The 22070-nt window shown below is 32.9% G+C and overlaps 1 protein-coding gene and 1 pseudogene across 1 annotated transcript; one reads left to right on the forward strand and one right to left on the reverse strand.

Annotated features, from left to right (window-relative positions):
• Positions 1 to 6: 6 nt before the first annotated feature.
• LOC121791475 lies at positions 7 to 2335 on the reverse strand (annotated as a pseudogene).
• Positions 2336 to 13888: 11553 nt separating this feature from the next.
• On the forward strand, positions 13889 to 15456 carry LOC121791474 (agmatine coumaroyltransferase-2-like). Its single transcript, XM_042189413.1, has one exon. The coding sequence runs from the start codon at positions 13924 to 13926 to the stop codon at positions 15226 to 15228; it is 1305 nt and encodes a 434-aa protein (XP_042045347.1). The 5' UTR covers positions 13889 to 13923; the 3' UTR covers positions 15229 to 15456.
• Positions 15457 to 22070: the final 6614 nt, after the last annotated feature.

Below are 22070 nucleotides of genomic sequence, written 5' to 3' on the forward strand. Positions count from 1 at the left end.
GGACATGGTTGTGATGCCTGAAATCTTATGGCGTCTGATTTGACCTAGATGTTGGGTCTCCACCCGTACACCCTTTAAAGCTTTTTTGACCTAGAGAACATGATGTTATTATCCACACAAGATCAATGACATAAGATAAAGCAAAGTCGAACAAAATTAGAGTTTCAACAATTAAAAATTAACTTAACAAGAACCTTTATGCGATCTTGGTCAGATAAACCCCTAGACAGATCTTTGTTGATATGTTTTTGAACATATTGCGAGACCCTAATAGGTTCAAAGAATGCCCTAGCAGACATATCTGCAAGAATAAAAAAGCCAATTAAAATCAGTTCACGACACACCATAAAATCAAGTGCAAAAGTCCCATAAGAATGAACTGCATACCAATGTTGAGAGACAGGCCCATCTGTGTAGGGCGAAGACTTTGATAGAAGCCTTTCCAATACATTAGACCATTTCCTAGCTCTCCTATATCACCCAGCATAGGCGAGAAAAATGACCTCCCAACCACTGCGCAGCTGAAATAAGAGGATAGATCATGATTATTGATTTACACGGAAAACCAAATACTTATATGAGAGAGTGTCACTATTTTGAGCGAAAAATGGCACCTGTTAGAAGGATTCTGCCTCAAAACCACATCAAATAATTGCAGGGTTTCCTGTGGCAGATCCAGTTGCCTGCCCAGTATGAATTGCTGTAGGTGATGCAGGTCTACTTTGGCAGCGAATTTGATCGACACTTTGAACTTGCGCTCTCTCCTGCATGTATGCATGACATTCTAAGTAAGAGGCAGCATGCATTGAAGCAAAACATAACACAGTATCAGCCCAAAATTAACTGTAATTTAATTTTATAACAGTGTCAATATGAATTAAATATATAAAAGAGTCATTCCACATAACAAAAAAATCTAACACCATTGCCACTCAATCTCCATACATACATAACAAATATAGATTATGCAATATTTGGAATAAACTCAAGGATAGGACTGACAGCACCAATAGGCAGGATATTATTGTTAGCTAAACTTTACCTCGACTGACTATCACCACTGTTTAGCTCAACCACAAAATCTTTTGATTCAAAAGGCAACTCGCCAGCAGCGTAGCAACTTTTACTTCCATCGTATGCGAGCATCCTCTTGCCTAGATGCGAGTCTTTATAGTTTGTAACAAGCTGGTTCAAAATCTCTCTACACACCTTCTTAGATGTCACTCAGGTGATATTGAAACCTGTGAAATTCATTGAAAAACACACATACTAATTCAAGAAGCTATGTACACCCAAGCACTCACATCTATTCAGAAAATTCGGATTGAACTGGTAAAACAGTAAACCTGTACGTGCTTGTAGTGCAAATATACATATACATGAAATTATGGCCTAGCACATGTGAGACTACGCATTTGTTAAAAAGTCATAGCAAAAAAATACACAGAAAAACTTAACTCAGCAAAAAACAACAATGAACATTATAAGAATGTCTGTTGAAACGTTGTTAATAAGAAACAACTCAACGAGGACATATAAACTCAATAAATATACACCAGAAAAAATAATTAGAATACCTGCAATCAAAAGGTGAAAACACATCTGAGACTTTTGCATTTATTAAAGAGTGAAAGCAAAAAAATACACAGAAAAACCTACTCAGTAAAAAATAATGAACATCAGAAGAATGTCTGTTGAAACTTTGTTAACACGAAACAACTCAACGACGACATATAAACTCAATAAACGTACACGAAAAAACCAATAGAATTCTGCAATCAAAAGGTTCAAACTCACATCGTAATGACGCAGATCTCTGTTCCCGATCTCCGTCAGAAAGTGGTTCGCTTCACCACCACTTTCGGCCGTAGCTTCCAAATCCAGGCCTCGGCGGGTACCTGACCGCCTTCGACGAAGCCGGAGGCAATTCAGGCAGGACCGGCGGAGGATTCGCCGCCGCTGCCGGAGGTCCCTGCGTCTGAGGCGCCTGTGACGAAGATGCCTTCAGCGTGAGCTTTTGCCCATTTCGTGAGACAGCGACGCTGCAGGCTCCGGCCGCGACGGTTGCGAAGGCGCTGCACCGACTGATTGCGGCGGCGCATTGTAGCCACCGGCTCCGCCGCGGCCGCGCGCCGCCTGCTGATCTCGACCCGGCGTCTGGTGGTCCTCTTCCGCCTCCAAGCGGCCGCGTCCCCGGCCTCCCCCTCCGCCTCCGCCTCCTGATCGGCCTCCTCTTCCGGACATAATTTCAGCAATTTCTCACTCTACAAATGACAGTACTCACAAATTTCGGAGGAAATAAATGTGAGTGGGAGAGAAGGAGAGATGGAGAGAAATCGATGGAGGGTTTAATATAGACGTGCGCCTTTCTGTCTCCTATTTTTTCTCTCTGGAATTAAAAGAGGCGCAATATTCCTTAACTGTGAAGTTTTAATTCTGTACTTATTTTCGCATATATGTTCCCTTTTTTTCCCATTTCATACCCTTCAATTTAAAATTTTCTCCCAATTTTCCTAAATTAATTTTTCTGTTATTTCAATATTTTTTTCCCTTCAATTCGTCTCGTTTATACCAATCAATGTGATGTTCGAAATTTATCGGAAAAATGCAACAAATTATGGCAATGTCAGGTTAGTCATTGATTAATACGTAACGTAGGTGTAAATGGCACGTCAAGTCCACCGAATAAGCCACGATCCATTAGATTTAGCGGTTTATCAGGGTTAACTCGCGAGTTTAGGCGTAAACTAGCATATGTGGCGAGGAGTACTTCCAACAACCGTTCAGACGCAGTGTACTATGTGTTATGAGATGCGTTTTTGTTAACATCATGTATAGAAATATGATATTGAAACCGTCCTATTAGTGAATGATTAGTACTTACTTTTATTTTAATTATTTTTATTTTTTTAAGTAAAATAATTTCATTTCTTAATTATTTGTATATAAATATATTTATGAAATAAAAACAAGAGTTGAAATTATGGGCGTAAATAAAGTTAGATATTATTATCGGAGAGATGTTGCCGATATTATGTAGTAAGGAAAAATGAATATGTGTGGATCATAAAAAGTGTTTTACTTACAAGATATTATTATCGGATAAATGTTGATGATATTAAATAGTAGTAAGGAAAAATGAATACGTGTGGATAGTAAAAAAAAGTGTAAATAAATTGATTAGATAGTATCCTAAATTATAATTATAAACACTACTAGTAACTCAAGAAATAAAAATAGTAGTACTACAAGTTTTAGACACTAAAAGGTTGATTTTTATCAAAATAAAAAATGACTTGTTCATCTAAAAAGTTGTCTCTCATATCTAAGAAAGTGTATAAATTATCTTGATTCTTAATTTATAATCACAACTACAGTATCACATTATTAATAAGTTTAAAGGAGTATTAGTTGATATATGAACATGGTAGTAAGATTTATTTTACTTGTTGAAATTATATTATTGTGTTTATAAATGATTTATTATACATACAAAAAAAATGGCTTATTTTAATATTTCATAACAATAAGTTACGGTGGAATCAAATACGTAGTAGGAGTACAAAACTTGTTAGCAATATGAAGCCATTAAAGTAATTTGAGTCAGTAGTATATTTTATTGAACTTTTATCCCAATAGCAAAATTGAACTATAAGTATTAAGTTTAACGAAAATTAGTCTTGATAGTCAACGACACGATTTTTATGATAGTGAACGACATAAGTTTTAATGGAAAATTAGTAAAGAGTGAATGAGATATTGAGATTAGAATGTTCCGATTATTGTAGTGAAAATGGAATATACACTCACACGTTATTAGAAAAGGAAATATATCATAAATATATATACTATAAATTAATTTACCCTACGGACCAAAACAGAAAAACAAAATTTTCGTAGACGAAGGAATTATTGTTATATGATAATTTGAATAACTTTAACAAGTGAAACCAAACAAGTTACCTCATCCTTACGAATGGAGTACAAAAAATGGTGATTCCCACTTTAACAAAAATTAGTCTTGCCAGTCAATGAGACGAATAATTAGTTATGATATTGAACGACATATGTTTTAACAAGAAATTCGTAAAGTAAGAATAGGATATCGAGATTAAAATGTTCCGATTATTATAGTAAAAAAATGAATGTACACACACGCCATTAGAGAAGGAAATTTATCATAATATATAAATTAATTTAACCAACACACCAAAAAAGAAAAACAACTTTTACTATAAACTAATGAAGTACTATATGATAATTTGAATAACTTTAACAAGTTAAACCAAACACGTTACCTCATCTTTACAAATACAAAAATGATGATTCCCACTTTAAGAATATCAATTCACATGGAATTCTAAAAGAGAATTTGCCACTCTTGAAAAGAATACCAAACACATAGTACTAAATAATGCTTTTAGCAATTTTAATTTATAATTTTTAATTCATAACGTTTGCATTCAAATCTAGGACGATGTATATTATTTTTCAGTTATTTTATGGATATCGATTATTTTAGACAGTTAATTGTATCAAACTGTAGATTCAAACTGCAATTAAAAAAAACGAATCTTCCATTTCTGTAAATTTACTAGAAGGATAAAATGGTAAAATCATTACTCATTTGCTGAACTGCTGTAAAATCGTGCACGCGATTCTCGCAACCGTACAGAGGATTAAAAGATTAATTCGTAATTCAATAAGTTTAAACTTTTGACTAATTATGAAAGTTATAATAGTATTTTATGTTTAGATATTTTTACAGCTGTTTAATATAATGAGTTTTTAATTTAAAAAACAAATTATACCTTTAAGCGATTTTCACATAATCACCATCAATACCAACAACATATAATGCAAGTATGTGTACATGTATATAATATTTCGATAGTGTACTAGAATGTATAAATATGCGAATGTCGGATAAATATGGACTTTTTGTAGATGAGAATATTCAATTTGGTTTGATTATCATAAATTTGATTTGTAGCTATCTAAAATTGTATTAGAGTATATTAATTAAAATTATAAATTAAATATACTCATGAAAAATGAAAGATATTATGTCATGTAGAAATTGTGTCAATATATATATATTTTCCTAGTATCGACAAGCTAAAGCTACAAATCTAGTGATAGACGAATCACAAATCCAAGCATAACTATATTATTCATTACACCACAATTTACTTTTTAAATAATTTTTATTAATATTCAATTTATATATTTATTCAAATTACAGTATTTTTGAAATTAAAATAAATGATAAGTGATTTTTTAAAAAATTTAACAAAGAAATATTCGTGCGCACACGCAGGTATACAATGCTAAAACCATAACTTAACTACAAATAAAACCCACGTTTATTCTAAAACATAAGAAAAAAAAACGGATTTTCAGCACCTTCGAAAAGAATAAGAAAAAGGGGAAATGAAATAAAATGGCATGGTGCAATAAATTAAACGGTAATGCATAGAAAACAATAAATTAAACTGTCGAATTTCAAACGATAGAAAAGTTCAAAAAATCATCGAAAAATAATTTGACATAAAAATCACACTTCGTATTTCTAACACGAAAAAAAATCCGCTATAGTGGATGCTCTGTTTTTCTAAATATTTCTCAGTCAACGCAAAATGAGTATCAAACTTTAATTTTTTTTATTGATAAAACAACAAAAATCACTCGGCCTTTTTCACATGCCTATGCGTATTACATTAACTAAAAAATTACTCCATTAAATTTAAAACGGAAAGAGTTATAAATAATCATCAAACAACTAGATTTGATTGAAAACCCACAATAACCTTTTTCAACTTGAATGTGGAATGGTGAAAAGTACTAATAAATCTCCCTTCATGAGGGGTATTTTAGTCTAAAAAAGTGAAGAAAAGTGTCTTAAATGTAAATATCTCAAAGTCAAGAGGTTTTCCTTAATAGGAGTAATATTTAATTTCCTAGATATTGCAAACATGCAACTTGCAAATTCATGAACTACAATTTATAGATTTCTTACGACACCTGAATTTATTGAATCAATATTCACATTTCCCACGCAATTATGCCAACCTTCGTTTTTTCACGTATATACAATCAGTCAAGAGTTTTAGACAGTGTATTTTTTTATATAACTAATGAAAATTCAGATAATAAACTTAGACAGATTATAGAATTGTAACTACTACTACTAAAGTAATGTCAAAAAATATTTAAAAATTGCCTCAGAATTGCAGTGTCTTGCATGTTTCAGTGTCAATGGTTAAATCTTTGACCATATCACATAAAACTCTAATATCAGTCCGAATTTCCTTGATTGGAGAGGCAATAATAAAACAGAAAACGTGACCAGAATAACAACACTAAATTTCTACAAATACTCCATATTTTAAATTAATTAACTTAATATCTAGTAATACTACTATTATACTCCATTCTGTAGGGAATTTAATGCATAGCAGGCCCAGAGCCTCACTCTTTTTTTCCATGTAAATAACTAGTGGAGCTATAATAATAACCCTACTGTCTTATACCAAAAAATTAGTCTCTTTCATTTCTTAGTAATAGTGTTTATTTACTGCTATTTAAATAATAAACCGATGATGGAAGCCATTATTAAGCCATCGGTATCGGGTTGGTGTCGGGCCACAAATCTTGTGTTGAGGTCCGGCCTCGAGCGTTGCAGCAACTGGAGTGCGCGCCCAGGCCGGGGCTGTTGTGGCGGTGGAGACCTCGCCTGGATGGCGGTCAAGCTTCGAACGCGACATGTGTTGTGGGACGTTGGGTTGTACCACAAGTCATTTTAATTTTTTTAATCCAAACATTTGTGTATTACCACAGTTAAAATTTGTACACATACAATTCACAATTCATCCCATAGTAATTCTTTCTGTAGTTGGATCCCTACGGTCAATTATTGGAGTCAAATTTTCATCTGTATGATAGAATAAACTGTTGGAAATATAGTGGCCTTTACACTGGCAACCCTTGCTATTACAAAGAACACAAAGCTGGAAGGTAAATGTAACAAATAAATTACAACGAAAGTAAAGAGATGCAAACTATAGTATTCTTCAAGTCGAGTCGAGGTATCCCTCTCTCCGCAAGACGAAATACGCCCCGGCTAGTGCTCACGGATTGGCGTAATGTCCCCAAAGATGAAACGATTGTCCTCCTATCGAGTTGAAGCACCTCAAACTCGTAGGCTCCGGCGAACTTGAATTGGAGGAGAGAACCGAGCTAGACAATGCTCCTAGAATGCCCACTAGAATGCTTAAGTGATGTAGAGAGAAGATTTGTTTTTGTTGTGTCTTCTTCTCCTCAAAACAAGCCTATTTATAGGCTAGGAAACACAAGTGAAAGGTCTTGTAATAAGGGCACCTCATAAATGTTACACCATGTGAAAAGCCAAAGGCCTAGCCTTTTGAAATTATCACATATGATTTCCTACATAAACAGAGATTAGTAGTAAAATAAAGTGATTTGAGTATTAATTTTGCAAAAAATTAACTCTTTTTTGGCAAACCACATTTAATTAAAAAGTAATAGGAGCATGTGCAAATGAAACTCATAACTTTTTATTAATTCATTTCTTTAAATTCCTTAAATTTTGAACCAAATCAAAGTGGTACCCATATAGTACTATGGAAGCAGTAAAAAAAATTTCTTGAGCGATAAGATAAATCATGGAATCATATAGTAAAAGACGAAGTTCAGTTTTTCTTGTCACACTTTTGGAAAGCTATATCTACACATACTATTGAGAGTACTTACATCCAAAATGTAAGACTCTTAACTCTTAGTAGGTAGCATGTCAATATCTATATCTAAATATAGTCAAATTCGATAATATTATCAACAGGTATACTGCTCTCACTTTGGCCTTTTTCGTGGAAATTTCATTTAAAACCCTTATGCTACACAGACTACTTTACTGGTTCCGCATCCGTACGATGATGGATGTGACATTATTCTAATAAAACCATATCACATTATTAGTATATTGATCCAAACTTGCCAACCATGTCAATTTCTTATTTTCACTACACCAATTTCGTATCCTTCGTAATTTTATATGCAATTAATTGTTTTAATTAGTTTTCGCACCATAAAATATTGTTAATTATTTTCGCTACAATTTTAATAAACGTGGGAATTTGTAGGTTTACAAAAGAAAAGGACTTGCATTTATGGGAGGAGTAATGTATATAACCGTAATTAAGTTATTGTATGAGTGATGTTTGGGTTTTAGGTATAAATTAATATAATGGAGAGAAAATATACAGGGTGGTTGGGGTAGTTAATATTTTGAAGGATAAACAAATATAAACAATTAGCAATATTTTAAAGGTTGAAGATAGTTGTTTAACGTAGTCTTTAGCAAATACTAGTATATAAATCAAAATAGAGAGATTGGATATGTTACTAATGGGCTATTTATTTGCGGCCCATGTCCATTTACATTTAGTTAAGCACATTAAAAGAAAAGGAGATAAATGTCGTTTTTTAAAATTGACCAATATTCATATATGTTTGGACAAATTGCCAAATAAATTAGGAAAGTAGTTAAATTTTGGTTCGTCCCACACTTTTTACAGATACAATTATATATTGCAAATTTCACAATTTTCGCAATTATTTTATCTGTTATCTTTTCGGTGAAATATATGATTATCTAGTGCAGATTTTAATGCAACACCCACTGCAAGAACATGCACCTCCGTAAGGAAGAGATTTCATATTCATAACATATATAGTTATAATATTTTCTCATATTTAAAATTTGCTTTCATATTATCACGTGTTTCGTCAGAAAGGAAACAAATAAGTTGATTGCAAAAATTACAAACTTCAAATTTTATAATTTCATTTTTGAAAAATGCGAAACAAATTAGAATTTTACCATCTTCTTTTATTTACGAGTGTTTGACAATTTGTTTGTTTGAGGGAAAAATCAAAACTTCATCCCTAACCAAAGGAAAAGTTTTTTATTGGGCTTTAAAACTCCACCTTCGCGGTTTTGAGCATTAAAGTTAGCCCACATAATGATTAGATTGTGAGCGCTATAAATGGAAAATAGAATTTTCATTTATGTCCCATTTGTAGATTGAGTAGGGACGACAGTATAGCCCGCAACTCATAGGTTGACCCGAATAGTCCGCCAAATTTATAGGGTTATGGTCGAAAATTTATAGGCCAATAAAATTAAAACCCGATTAACCCGCACCCCGTTAAGGCCAGACCCGAAAACCCGATGGACTGGCCCGAAAACCCGATAAAATTTCTATTATTCTATTTTTTACTTCTAATTCGACACTTCATTGATTAATTTTATAATATACTAAATAACTAAAAAATAGCTTTCAATTTTATAATTTTATAATAGAATTCACTAAAAGAATATTTAAATTTAAAAAACATGCACTAATTTAAGCATATAACCAATTTGATCATGTTTATGATTGAGTTTAAGCATATATCTCAAATTTATCATAATTGAATATTTTACATTTTATAAATATAACCAATTTTCATTATGATTTTATTGGATTGATCGCACGTTAATCTCATCGTTAGTAACCCGATTAACCCGCTGGACTAGCCTGAAACCCGAGTTTTTAGGGTTAGGGTTGAACTTTTATAACCCGAATGAATTCACAACCCGGCTAGCCCGCACCCAATTGACCCGCAACCCGAGTCGGGTTGGGCCCGAAACCCGATGGGCCGACCCGTTTGACATCCCTAATTGTGAGGGGATATAAATGCTCAATCCGCCAACAATTTAAATAGTTAATTCACCGACTATAAATACTCACTCGCCAATGATTTAAAATTCAATTTAACTCAATATTTTTTTTGAACTTAAAAAAAAGAAATAAATAAAAAAGTTAGTAAAATATATAAGTTTCAGTTTTATAGTAATACGAGTGCAATAATTTAGTAGAGGTTGATTAAGATCTATACACAAAATCTAGAAAAATATAAATGAGTCTTTAAATCAGGAACAACCTAATTCAATAAAAGGCACATTATTCCGTGAATCGAAGAAGTATAAAATTTATTACTCAAACTCAAACCCCAATTCCTAAACACACACACATTGAATTTAGGCGACATAGGTAGAAATTAGGTGCAAGACGTTAAGGGTGCCCTCCCTTAATAAGATATGTACTCTTTAAATATCTAATTAAATAATACAACTAAATAATAATGCAAAATAAAGATATATAAATAATAAACGTATCACAAGATGACTACGAAAGAGTTGGTTAGCGTGAATGCATCGTGCAACACCTTTGAATGTAATACTCACCTCACGAAGCATATTTACTTTTAGATTATCTCATATCATCACTTTTTAGTTTTGGGTAGTCCCACTATAAGTGAGATATTTTCTTTTATGGCAAAAAAAATAACATTCTATATCTCTTACTTTATATCTCTCCTACTTTTTCTTTCAACATTTTTTTCATTCATACTTTATTTTCTATTCATTTAACCACTAAACACCAATACCTAAAAAATGTGTTAAAAAAATGTGTTATATGTAATCGGACAGAGGGAGTAATGTTTAGAATCCGAACTTATCTTATAGACCAAACTCATATAGTAACTGAACCATAATTTTTATCCTTATTCTTTTAGGACACCTAATTTGCGCCCTTTCGTTATCGTAAATAATGACATTTCTTGAATTTCATTTTCACACAATTGCAACCCCAACTAAAATACTACCCCACTACTATAGGCTATAACTCAGGACATCGGATAATGCTGCTTGATATTAATTTAAAACATATAGAATAAAAATTACGCCAGCACTAATATCACGCTTACAAAAGAAATTATCAACACCCTAATGATTGGTTATTATTTATTGAAGGAGTCGCTCGAAATTGTTTGAATTAAACCATTGACTATACATAAAATTTCCTACTTATTTAAAATTTTATTAATCTCATGCCCTTTTTTCATTGCGTTATATTTTAAATTAAAATAAACTACATAGATGGTACCTGATCTTTCACTTTCGCACATAAATGGTATCTGGTCTTAATTTTATATCGTTTTTGGTACCCTATGACAAAAATAACCCTAGGTACCAAACATGTGATTTTTTTTTGTTATGAAGGATATTCTTTGAAATTTCAATTAAATAGAACCAAATATATAATTTTTTTTCCTTTTTCCTTTCTTATTTCTTTTTTTCTTCTTTAGTTTATTCTTTCTTCTTTTTTCTTCATTTTCTTCTTTCTTTTTAGTATTTTATCTTCCTTTCTTCTTTCCTTTTTCTCCTTAGTTTATATTTCCTCTTTTTTCTTTTCTCTTCTTTTTCTTCTTACTTTTTAGTGTTTTATATATACATCTAATTGCATTCATAAAATAAATCAATAACAAAATATCTAATTAAATTAATTATTTAAAGTACTTAAATCAATTGAATATTTTTAATTAAATTATTAATATTCATTTAGGGTTGAAACACCTAACTAAAAACATTCAACTCTTTATTATTATGAATACAATTCACAATTTTAAATTTTGATTACGACTATATTGATTAGTTATTAATTTAATATAAAATAATAACAATTATTATCTATTAATTACTACTAGTTTTTACTATTATAACAATAATATTATTATAATAATTAAATATAATTATAACTATAATTATGATTAAGTATATTTAAATGATATTAAAAAATAAATTAATTATTAATTTATAACATCAAAATAATAATATTAATATTGATTATTAATAATAGTATAAAGAGTGAGGAGAATGAGAGCAGATATTATAATATCACTTTTGGTACTAATTTTGTCATTGCCCAAAATATCCTTTATGACACAAATGGAAAAATGAATTTGTTTAGATGGTATTTTAGGGTGAAAATTGTATCAGGTACAAAAAATGTGATTTATAGGTAAAAAACGATATAAAATAAAGATCATGTATCATTTTTGTGCGAAAGTGAAAGATCAGGTACCATTTATGTAGTCAACTCTTTAAATTATCAAAGTTGGACATAAGTCAAATTTCAAATATTATCAAACCTTAAAGAAATACATTAATCCTTGGTCGTAATGTTTATCCTAAACCAAACTTAAACAATAATTCATATCAAGGTAGGTATTAATAAATTTACTTTGTTTGAAGTCTAACACATCTGATCTTAACCACGGACTAACTAAGCAGGGTTAAGACTTAAGAGTATTGGTTGCAACGATTTTCCCTGTCTTTTTCTCCCCTTGTTTCACACTTTTACTTCCTTTTCCTTTAATTTGTACGGATGTCATTTTCCTTATATTCTTTTTCACTTTCCCTTTCTCTTTACTTAAACTTTACTATATGTCAATGTACTATAACTTTTTAATTTTAATAATATGTTTTTAATTTTTAATGAACTTCATATATTTTAGTATTTTTGTATGAATTTAATTAGGATTCGTATTTTTTTTTAATTCTCAAATATCACGATTTATGGAAACTTTTAGCTGAAATATATATGGATCGGTATGCTAGATAATTAAACTTTAAATTTGGAGTTATTACACTTTAATTTGTTCACTTTCTAGTACTCCACAAAACTTGGGCACATTGCTACAACCGCCATAATCATGGTTTGTGGAATGGGTTGTATAAATTGTGTGACCATCTTATCATATGTTATGTTGGTAACCGTGATTGAAGTTTGAGCACTTTTTATGCTCAGAGAGCAAGCTTGGTCTAATAACCAAAAAAATAAAATTTAAAATTAGACACCACAAACACAAAGGCACTAACCATAAGATTGAAAAATATAAGTTGTTTCCCAAGTCAAGTGTCATACATATATTAAATTATTAATTGAATAACTACTGTGGACAAAAAATTCTAAAAATCCTAACTCATGTATGACTCGGAATTACTCTACACCTAATTACCTACTGTATTTAAGACTGCATACTTATATATAGAGACGCAAAATCTAATTATTCAGTGTAAAATGCAAATATTTCTCAATCCTCCAATTATTTTATTAAATGCACAGAGAAGAATAAAGATCATCTTTGAATTATCACTTTCATTCTCTTTCTTTGGATAGAGAAGAGTCAAACTTGAGCTCTAAATCCTCACCTCACCAATCTACTTGTAAAATAACGTAATATTAAAGAAATACCAAATAAAACCACAAAATCACTATACATTTCCTTATCATTCGGCAATTATCCTTTAGAATGTAAGAAGGCAAAGTTCGATAGCTTAGTCATGATAATATGAGATACAATATTAGATATATCACAAAAAATTTTATGAGATTAAATTAGTCATAGAAATGGAATGATATGTGGATACTAATGAGACCCATTGTAAATGTGTAATCATAGTAGTGTGAAGACGAGTCGAGATATATTGTCACAGACCAAGTTGTGGGAACCAAACTCTCTATAAACGTAAACCCAAAACCGTCTCACAAATTACACGTTTATGTCTAGATGCAAAATTTCAAAAGTTACAAAGATATGATCATATGAATGCTAGAAAAAAGCCAACCATTTTTCTATCTTCTTAAACCTACCCTAGCAGCCACGTCCCAAATAGAGACCCAATTGTGGCCCCTGTGAAAAAAATTGGATAGCACTCACAAGTCAAATATAAGTACCCAAATTAAAGAAAAAATTAAAAGTAAAACAAACAAATATATATCTTACCAAACCCACAAAAAACAGCTATCAACACCAAGAGTTGTTGGCAATTTTAATCAATATTATTGCACCACCAAACAGTACAATTTCGGTGTAACAGAAACACACGTAATCTAAAGTGGTAACTAAATAGATAAATCATAAATTGAAATCTAACTTATATATATAGCCCATGATATGCCATTCACAATATCACTCAAATAACAACCATTCTCAAATTTCCTAAAAAAAATGAAGGTGAAGATAGAAAGCACTAGGCTTGTTAAGCCTTTCTATCAAGACACCACTCCTCTTACAACATCGGATTATGTCCCATTGTCAGTCTTTGACAAGGCTACATATGACCAACACATAGCCGTGATATATGCCTACAACCCTCCCACCCAATCGAATGCCGACATCGAGCTAGGGCTCCGGAAGGCGCTGGCGGCATATCGCGCTTGGGCGGGAAGGATTGGGGAAGATAGCAACGGGAACCTCGTCGTTCTTCTGAACGACAAGGGCGTCAGGTTTGTGGAGGCATCCGTCGATTATCCCCTCGATCGTACGATGCTCCTCAAACCGTCCCCGTTTCTGTTGACCCTCCACCCTGGCGTGAAGGACGTATCGGAACTTGTGCAAGTCCAGCTCACTAGATTCTCTTGTGGATCTATGGTGGTGGGGTTTACTGCCCACCACCGCGTGGCAGATGGCCACTCATCCAGCAACTTTTTAGTTGCGTGGGGCCAGGCCACTAGGGGGCTTATGATAAGCCCCCTCCCTTTTGATGACCGCACAATATTCCCCCCTCGATGCCCACCAGAAGTCAAATTTCAGCATCGAGGGGCGGAATACATACCTAAGAATTTCAAGAAAACCTACCCCTTAATCGACCACGACACGAACGACATCGTGGTGCACAGAGTTCATTACACTGCTGAGTTCATCTCGAAGCTCAAGGCCAAGGCATCCCACAACAACAAGCGGTACACCACTATCGAAACCCTATTGGCTCATCTCTGGAGGTCCATAACTCGGGCACGGGGACTAAACCTGTCCGACACGACCAAGCTACGAATCTCGGTCGACGGCCGGTCGAGGCTAAATCCTAAAGTGCCAAATGAGTACTTTGGAAACCTAGTTCTCTGGGCTTTCGTTACGACCGAAGTAAAATATCTTCTCCACGAGCCGCTCTCGTACGCGGCCAGGCTTCTGCACGAGGCGATCGTGAAGGTGAACGACGACTACTTCAAGTCGTTCATCGACTTCGCCACCCACGAGGTGAAGGACGACGGGGAGCTCGTCACGAACACGGAATCGTCGTCCAATCCCATTTTGTGGCCCGATTTGGAGGTGGATAGCTGGCTGAGGTTTCCGTTCTACGACCTCGATTTCGGAGGAGGTGGACCATACATTTTCATGCCGTCGTTCTCTCCGGTGGAAGGGATGTTGTTTCTTTTGCCCTCATTCTTGGGAGATGGAGGCATAGAAGTCTTTGTTCCATTGTTTCAACAAAGTTTGGAGACATTCAAAGAGATTTGCTATTCTCTTGAGTAGGTTGTCGGAAAAGGACAAAACCCTAATTATATCCTCTTTATTGTCGAATTTGGTTATGCTATGCATGCATGCTACCTAAAGCTATAGTTTGATTTTGATTATATTTGTTTGTTGTTTATTTTCTGTATGTAGTTGAAATATTATATTTGGTGGTATTGGGAAAAACCTTACCTACTCTTTTGTAACTTGGTTATATAATATCCAATAATACAGTTTTTGTTTATTGTTTTTTCTAGTTTTTTTATTTTATTTTCCCGGTGTTATTTGGACTAATTAAGTAGATAATCCTGCGTATGGGGAAGTAAGATATGAGGGAGGAAATTATTAAATGTGTTGGTGGCTACCCATATACTACCACTATTCAATTTAATTTTCTCCTAAATATTAAGTACGTTATCATCTTTCAATTAAATTGAATAATAACAATTCTTGCTTGTTGTATGCATATTCCATACCAAAAGCCGCCTCTTCACAAAGTTGAGTTCCAATAATTTGTATACATCCAAAATGAAAAGTTGTAATGGATAATTCCAATGTAAATTGTAGGAGAATTCTTGTTCCTCTCATCATATATGGTAGGTAATATCAATGTAAATTTTTGGAGAATAGGTATCCTAGCAAGTAGTATATACCTTTAATTTAGTATATGATGAATTCTTATATTATTTACGACTTTGAGATCAAAATACATGCTACGAATTATTGTCATCGTCTAATGATACGTACGCAACAAAAATTTTAAACAATAATAAGATCTAGATTAGTTAATTGATATTGCATTTGAGCAAGTGAATTACATAATAGAAAAATACTTATCTTGTTGGGTAACTTGTTCCTGGTATGATCAAATTATGCAGGTGATCAATTATCAATTCAACTCTTCCAATAGAGAAAGTTGGAAAATCCTTAAGAATTCAATTTTCCGCCTTCTCTAAAACTCATATAAATATAGTACTATAAGGTGGTGTTCGGTTTTCCAGAAATAATACCAAGATATAATCAATGATTGAGTTGTGAGATTGTTTTAGTCAATGGGGGTTAACTATGACTAATTATCCAATGATTATTCATCTAGGATTGAGTTGTATGATTAAATCTCATGAACCAAACACACTACATATTTAATCATGGGATACAACCTTCAAATTGAACATCCCCTACCTGTTTCATGGTTCATGAGCCCATAAACTTATATTTTTGTCTACATTAATTAATTAATAATCCAATATCTCGCCTTTCCAACCATTCATAAATTTGACTAATTAAGGAGAACTATAACTAATGTATTGTTTGAAAAAACATCATAAAAGAATAAATTTAGTGGGGTATATTTTATTAGTTATTCGTGGTTTTATTTTTATTTCTCTTTAGAATTGTGAGAGCTAAAGAGACCAAATTGATGTTAATCAAATATGCTAACTCCCCATTTGTTACTTATAATATCTAACTAAATAACATGTTCCTCCATTGGGATCGATTAATGTTAGTCCTAGATGAATTTAGACTGATTTTGGGGTTGACAAATGAACTAGAAAGATTTGCGTAAGTTGTAGTAAATTAAAATGTCAAAAAGTATTAGGTAATGACAGCGTCATGCATGTTTAATATTTTTATAATATGTACTTAAATTATGGATCTATACTCTAAACCAAATTCAGCCCAGATAAAATTAGAAAAATAAATATAATATCCAACCTAACCAATTGCGTAAAGAATTGGAACTTTGCGTTTGCAACGTGACATGTATGATTTTAGTTAACCTGTCATACAGCTACTTAATCACTTGTTATTGCACTATATATATTGTGAGTCGTTTTCACAATCATTTTAATTGACTTGTTTTCTATGTTAATTAATCGATATCCTATATGATTTTGACTTATGGTTTGCGACGACAACAATTTGGTTTGTCGTTCAGATTTTAAATCATAATTAGGTGTGAATTTTCGAGTTTTCTCGTAACGTCGCCTCCTTCACATTTCGGGCTGAAATTTAAGTATATTTTTGAAAGAAAATTTGTCATTTAATCATAAGGATATCTAGTTATTCATAGTTTTTAAATTAGCAAATTAAACTGCAATTTTTCTAATTTTTATATTTTTGTAACTAGATTACAACTACGATGAAATATATTGAATTTTTGTATAATTTTTTTTATCATTATATCATATAAATAACAATTATTTAAAAACTGACCACTATAAAGTAGAATAATTCCAAAATCTTCTAGAAGTAATAACAATTACTATAATTATTCTCTAGTGGATGAAGTTAGCGTCGATATGTGTATTATTCCGTTGACTTTGGTTTTGTTTGATTTTCTTCCACCTATTTTACTTCTATAATATTTTTGTTATAATTTTTTGTAATATTGCTATTCATGGACCTAATTTTGTAGTGTAGCTCTTTTTTACTTTTTTTTAACAATAGTGGAGCAACCAGTTTTTAATTTATGCACATTCATTAGTGAGATTATGTCAAATATTGGTTTGACGAGTTCAATTTTTCACTGAATATATCCGGTTTGATAAGAATAGACTAAAAACATTGTTGTATAAAAATTTGAAATTTTTCCTTAAAATATACATGTGCAAATGGATTTTGTGGACAAATTAATAGCCCATACAAAGAAGGGCCTAGTTAGATGAGATCGTGGGCTTTCAAGGGTTCACGTGGACCCAATAAATATTAGAAATCAGTTTCTTCTTGAGCCCATTAGTTTAACGTATTTTCTCTGTTCTTTTTTTACCTAAATAGTAATAAATTTCTTTACATAACTTGAATTTCTTTATATAGTTGTGAGTAATGTTTCGTTGCACGGATGAAGTATGTTGTATTATTACTCCATTTCAAAGAAGAATAAGAAAAGGGAAAACATAAAATAATACTCCCTCCGTCCCGGATAATTTGTCTCATTTTTACATTTTAGTCCGTCCCACATAATTTGTCCCATTTTACTTTTACCATTTTTGGTAGTGGACCTCATATTCTACTAACTCATTCCTACTCACATTTTACTATAAAACTAATAAATAAAAGTAGGGCCCACATTCCACTAATTTTTTCAACTCACTTTTCATTACATTTCTTAAAACCCGTGCCCGATCAAAGTGAAACGAATTATCCGGGACGGAGAGAGTAAAACATAAAAAGGAAAAAAATACTGTACTGCATAAAACTGTGGTGACCTGTCACTCTGCCCACATGGCAGAGTAAAGTGGGATAGTCCTCTCCATGTTTTCCCCTGCTACAATAACACACCAAAATTGGATAACCAAAAGTTTGGCCAACTCTTATAATGGATGGTGTTAGGTCATCTAGAACTCATCCCTTAAATTCATTTTTCAGTGCACTTTTTCATAGATCTCACATTACTTTTTATTTCATCACTTACTTAGGAAATAATATGCACAATCCACCATTTCCTTTCCCTCCCTTAATATATACTCACTGTATTTTATGAAATACTATAAGGAAAGTGAGTGGAGAAAGATAGTGAAGTGCGAGACACATTTTTATAGTAAAAGTAGGGGTGAGAAAAAAATCGAAAACCGAATATCAGAATCGAACCAAACCGAAATTTTGAAATTTGGTTATATTTTTTCAGTTTTTCAGTTTGGTTCGGTTTTAAAAATATAAAAATTTCGGTTTTTCGGTTCGGGTGAAAAAAAAACGAAAACCCGAATTATATTTTAAATATAATATTATATATATATTCTATTAATTTAGTATATTATATCATATATATAATATATATTCTATTTTTTTGGTTTTTCGTTTTTTTTAAATTTCGGTTTTTTCGGTTTGGTTCGGTTTTTTAAGTTCGGTTTTCAGTTTTTCGGTTCGGTTCGGTTCGGTTTCAATTTTAGCCTAAATTCGGTTTTCGGTTTTTCGGGTTCAGTTCGGTTTGGGCGAAAAACCGAACCGAAACCCGAATGCACACCCCTAAGTAAAAGTGAACTAGGACTCTTAATCGCGAACGGACTAAAATAGTAAATTGAGACACCTAATGAGAGACAAAAGTAATATATGCCAAATTTTAGTGGGTCACCTATATTGATTTGATAAATTTTGATTTCATTCATGACAAAATATGGTAAATTTACTAAGTCCAAATTCGGACATCAGTATGCAGAAAACTGTGCATTGCTAATGCTCTTTGTTGTTTCCACCACCTCACTCCCAAAACAAATAAGATTTCCTTTTTATATTCGAAAATTCCAAATTATTCGATTTAAACTCTACACTCAAATTGCCAAGTAAGATTTCCTTTTTATATTCGAAAATTCCAAATTATTCGATTTAAACTCTACACTCAAATTGCATAATAAACAAGTACGTATATGCAAATGATTTCCTTTTTATATTCGAAAATTCCTAATTATTCAATTCAAACTCTCCACTCAAATTGTATACATTCTGTATTCGTATATATTATCAATGTGTGTAGAAAGTTGTTGAAAATAGCAACAAAAATTAATGCAGTTTAGGTCTATGAATTGCTTGGGCCCCCCTCAATAATTTGGACAATACCCCAGCATTGTGCCAAATTTTGGGGAACTTCAACTAGTCCAACAAATTGATTTGGACTTCATACAAACATCTAGAATCTATATTTCGAAATGCCAAATTTGGACAATCAAATATTTTTATCGTCATTTTATAATACTTACAATAAATATATCCAAATTATACATATATAATTGAATTACTTAGATCTTTTACATTTGAAATTAAATAAAAATATTAATTGATTCAAAATAAATTAAATATACGACATAGTATTTTCTTCTTGTAGTAATAAGTTAGAAAAATATTAATTTATCACAAAATTTTCAAGTTACATCATTTTATAATATTTTAAAAATATAATATAAATAATTAATAAGAAAATCAATATTTTAAAACCAACTCGATTCAAAATATGTAGATTTTAAGAGAGATTATATTTTCCATTAATTTTTTTGATAATTATATACCGATCAAACTGAAAATTACTCCAGCTAATTTATCCGAAATCTTTCAAATCACTAATATCTTTTATAATTTAATATGGACAATTCAATAAGAAAAATTATGATTACTAATAAAATCGATTTTTATACTGGTGGATTCGATTTAAAATCTCCCAAAAATCATTTGTTTTAATTTGATTTCTCAAAAATAGCATAAAGCTAGTTTCCATGGAGACCATAAGAGCATCCGCAGCGGTGCTCGCTGGCAAGGACGGCGTCCGTGCCGCTGGCGCGGCTGACCCCTGCTCGCCACTGTGCTCTTGCTGCTGGCACGGCGCTGCTCGATGCATCGAGCACGTCCGTACCACTGAGCAGCTGACGTGGCGGCGCCTGATTGCCCAACGGCAATGCCGTTGGCAATTTCGTTTTTTCTTTTAAAAAAATCGGATTTAATTAAAAAATCTGAATTAAATAAAAAAATATTTTTCCACTTCCCAATAAATTATATTCGTTTTCTCCCAACTTTTAATTTATTTTTCAATTTTTCCCCAAAATTCACATTTTCATCTATAAATACTCCCACTTCCACACCAAAAAATTCACACCACACTACACAATTCTCATATAAATTCTCTCATCTTCTCTTATCAATTCTCAATCTTTCACTCTTACTTACAAAAAAAAAATGTCCGGCTCCGGCGATCACCCCTCTGACTTCCGCGGTTGGAACCACGAATGGTTCGGCTCACAACCATTTCCTAGTTCGGAAACGCAATTTTCGGCCCCTCCTCAAACCCAAGGTTCTCAAGTTCTGGGTGGCTATCAGCCTTACCCGGTGGACGACCAAGATGCCCCCGATGGGCGATACGGGTGAGCACCCGAACCCAGATCGGGAGGGAGCGGCGGCGGCTCTCAAACTCCTCCCATTCTTACTCCTACTCCTCGTGGTCTCCGCACCCCGTATACTCCGACGGAGATGGATCAATTATTCAAAGCCTATTTGATTATCTCCGAAGATCCGGAGATAGGCACAAACCAAAGCGGGGATAGGTTTTGGAGGCGCCTCTCTCGCCGGTACAATGAAAACCGCCCGGCTGGAACCATCGAGCGCAATGAGAGTATGGTGCGCAATGTCATATTCAGAGCCAACGAAGAAATCCAAAAGTTCAAGGGGTATTACCTCTAGGAAGAGCGGTCGGCGGGGAGCGAGCTCGACATCATCAGTGCCGCCTTAGCGACCTACCAATCCATAAATTACAAACCGTTCAAGTACCCCAACGCTTGACAGGAGGTGCGTGTGCATCTGAAGTATAGGGGGGGGCGTATCATCCCCCTCCAGCAAACGGTCGAGGTCGGTATCCCTATCCGATGCCGGCAAGGATGAGGTGGCTAGCCAGCTCGCCGGAGCTAATTTGGGTAACCCCGACGCCGGCCCTAGCAGTTCCCAACGCCGACCGCAAGGAAGGAAGAAGGCGACTCCATCCGCTTCCGCCCCTGCTCCCGCTCCCTTTGTGCTACCTCAACCCCCACCAACTTATTGTGGACCCTTTTGGCCCAACTCAATTTGGTTGATAGGTCAAATATGATCCCCGAGCAACTTGATTCACATTTGACAATGATACGGGGTCTTCGAAGAACATTGGGGATATGGCCAGATGAATAGTCTTCCACTAGGGTATTATTTAGCCTTTAATTATGTATTTTTTTTTTATTTTTTTAAGATTTTAATTATGTAATTTTAAATTTTAGTATTTTAATTACGTAGTAGTTTGTAATTTTTAGTATTTTAATTATGTAATTTTTATTTTTTTAAATTGTAATAGTATTTCAGATATTTTTAATGCATTTTAATATTGTGGAAATGTTTTTATTTAAACTGAATAATAG

The sequence above is a fragment of the Salvia splendens genome, unplaced genomic scaffold (assembly GCF_004379255.2).
Source record: "Salvia splendens isolate huo1 unplaced genomic scaffold, SspV2 ctg822, whole genome shotgun sequence".
Taxonomy (NCBI): Eukaryota; Viridiplantae; Streptophyta; class Magnoliopsida; order Lamiales; family Lamiaceae; genus Salvia; species Salvia splendens.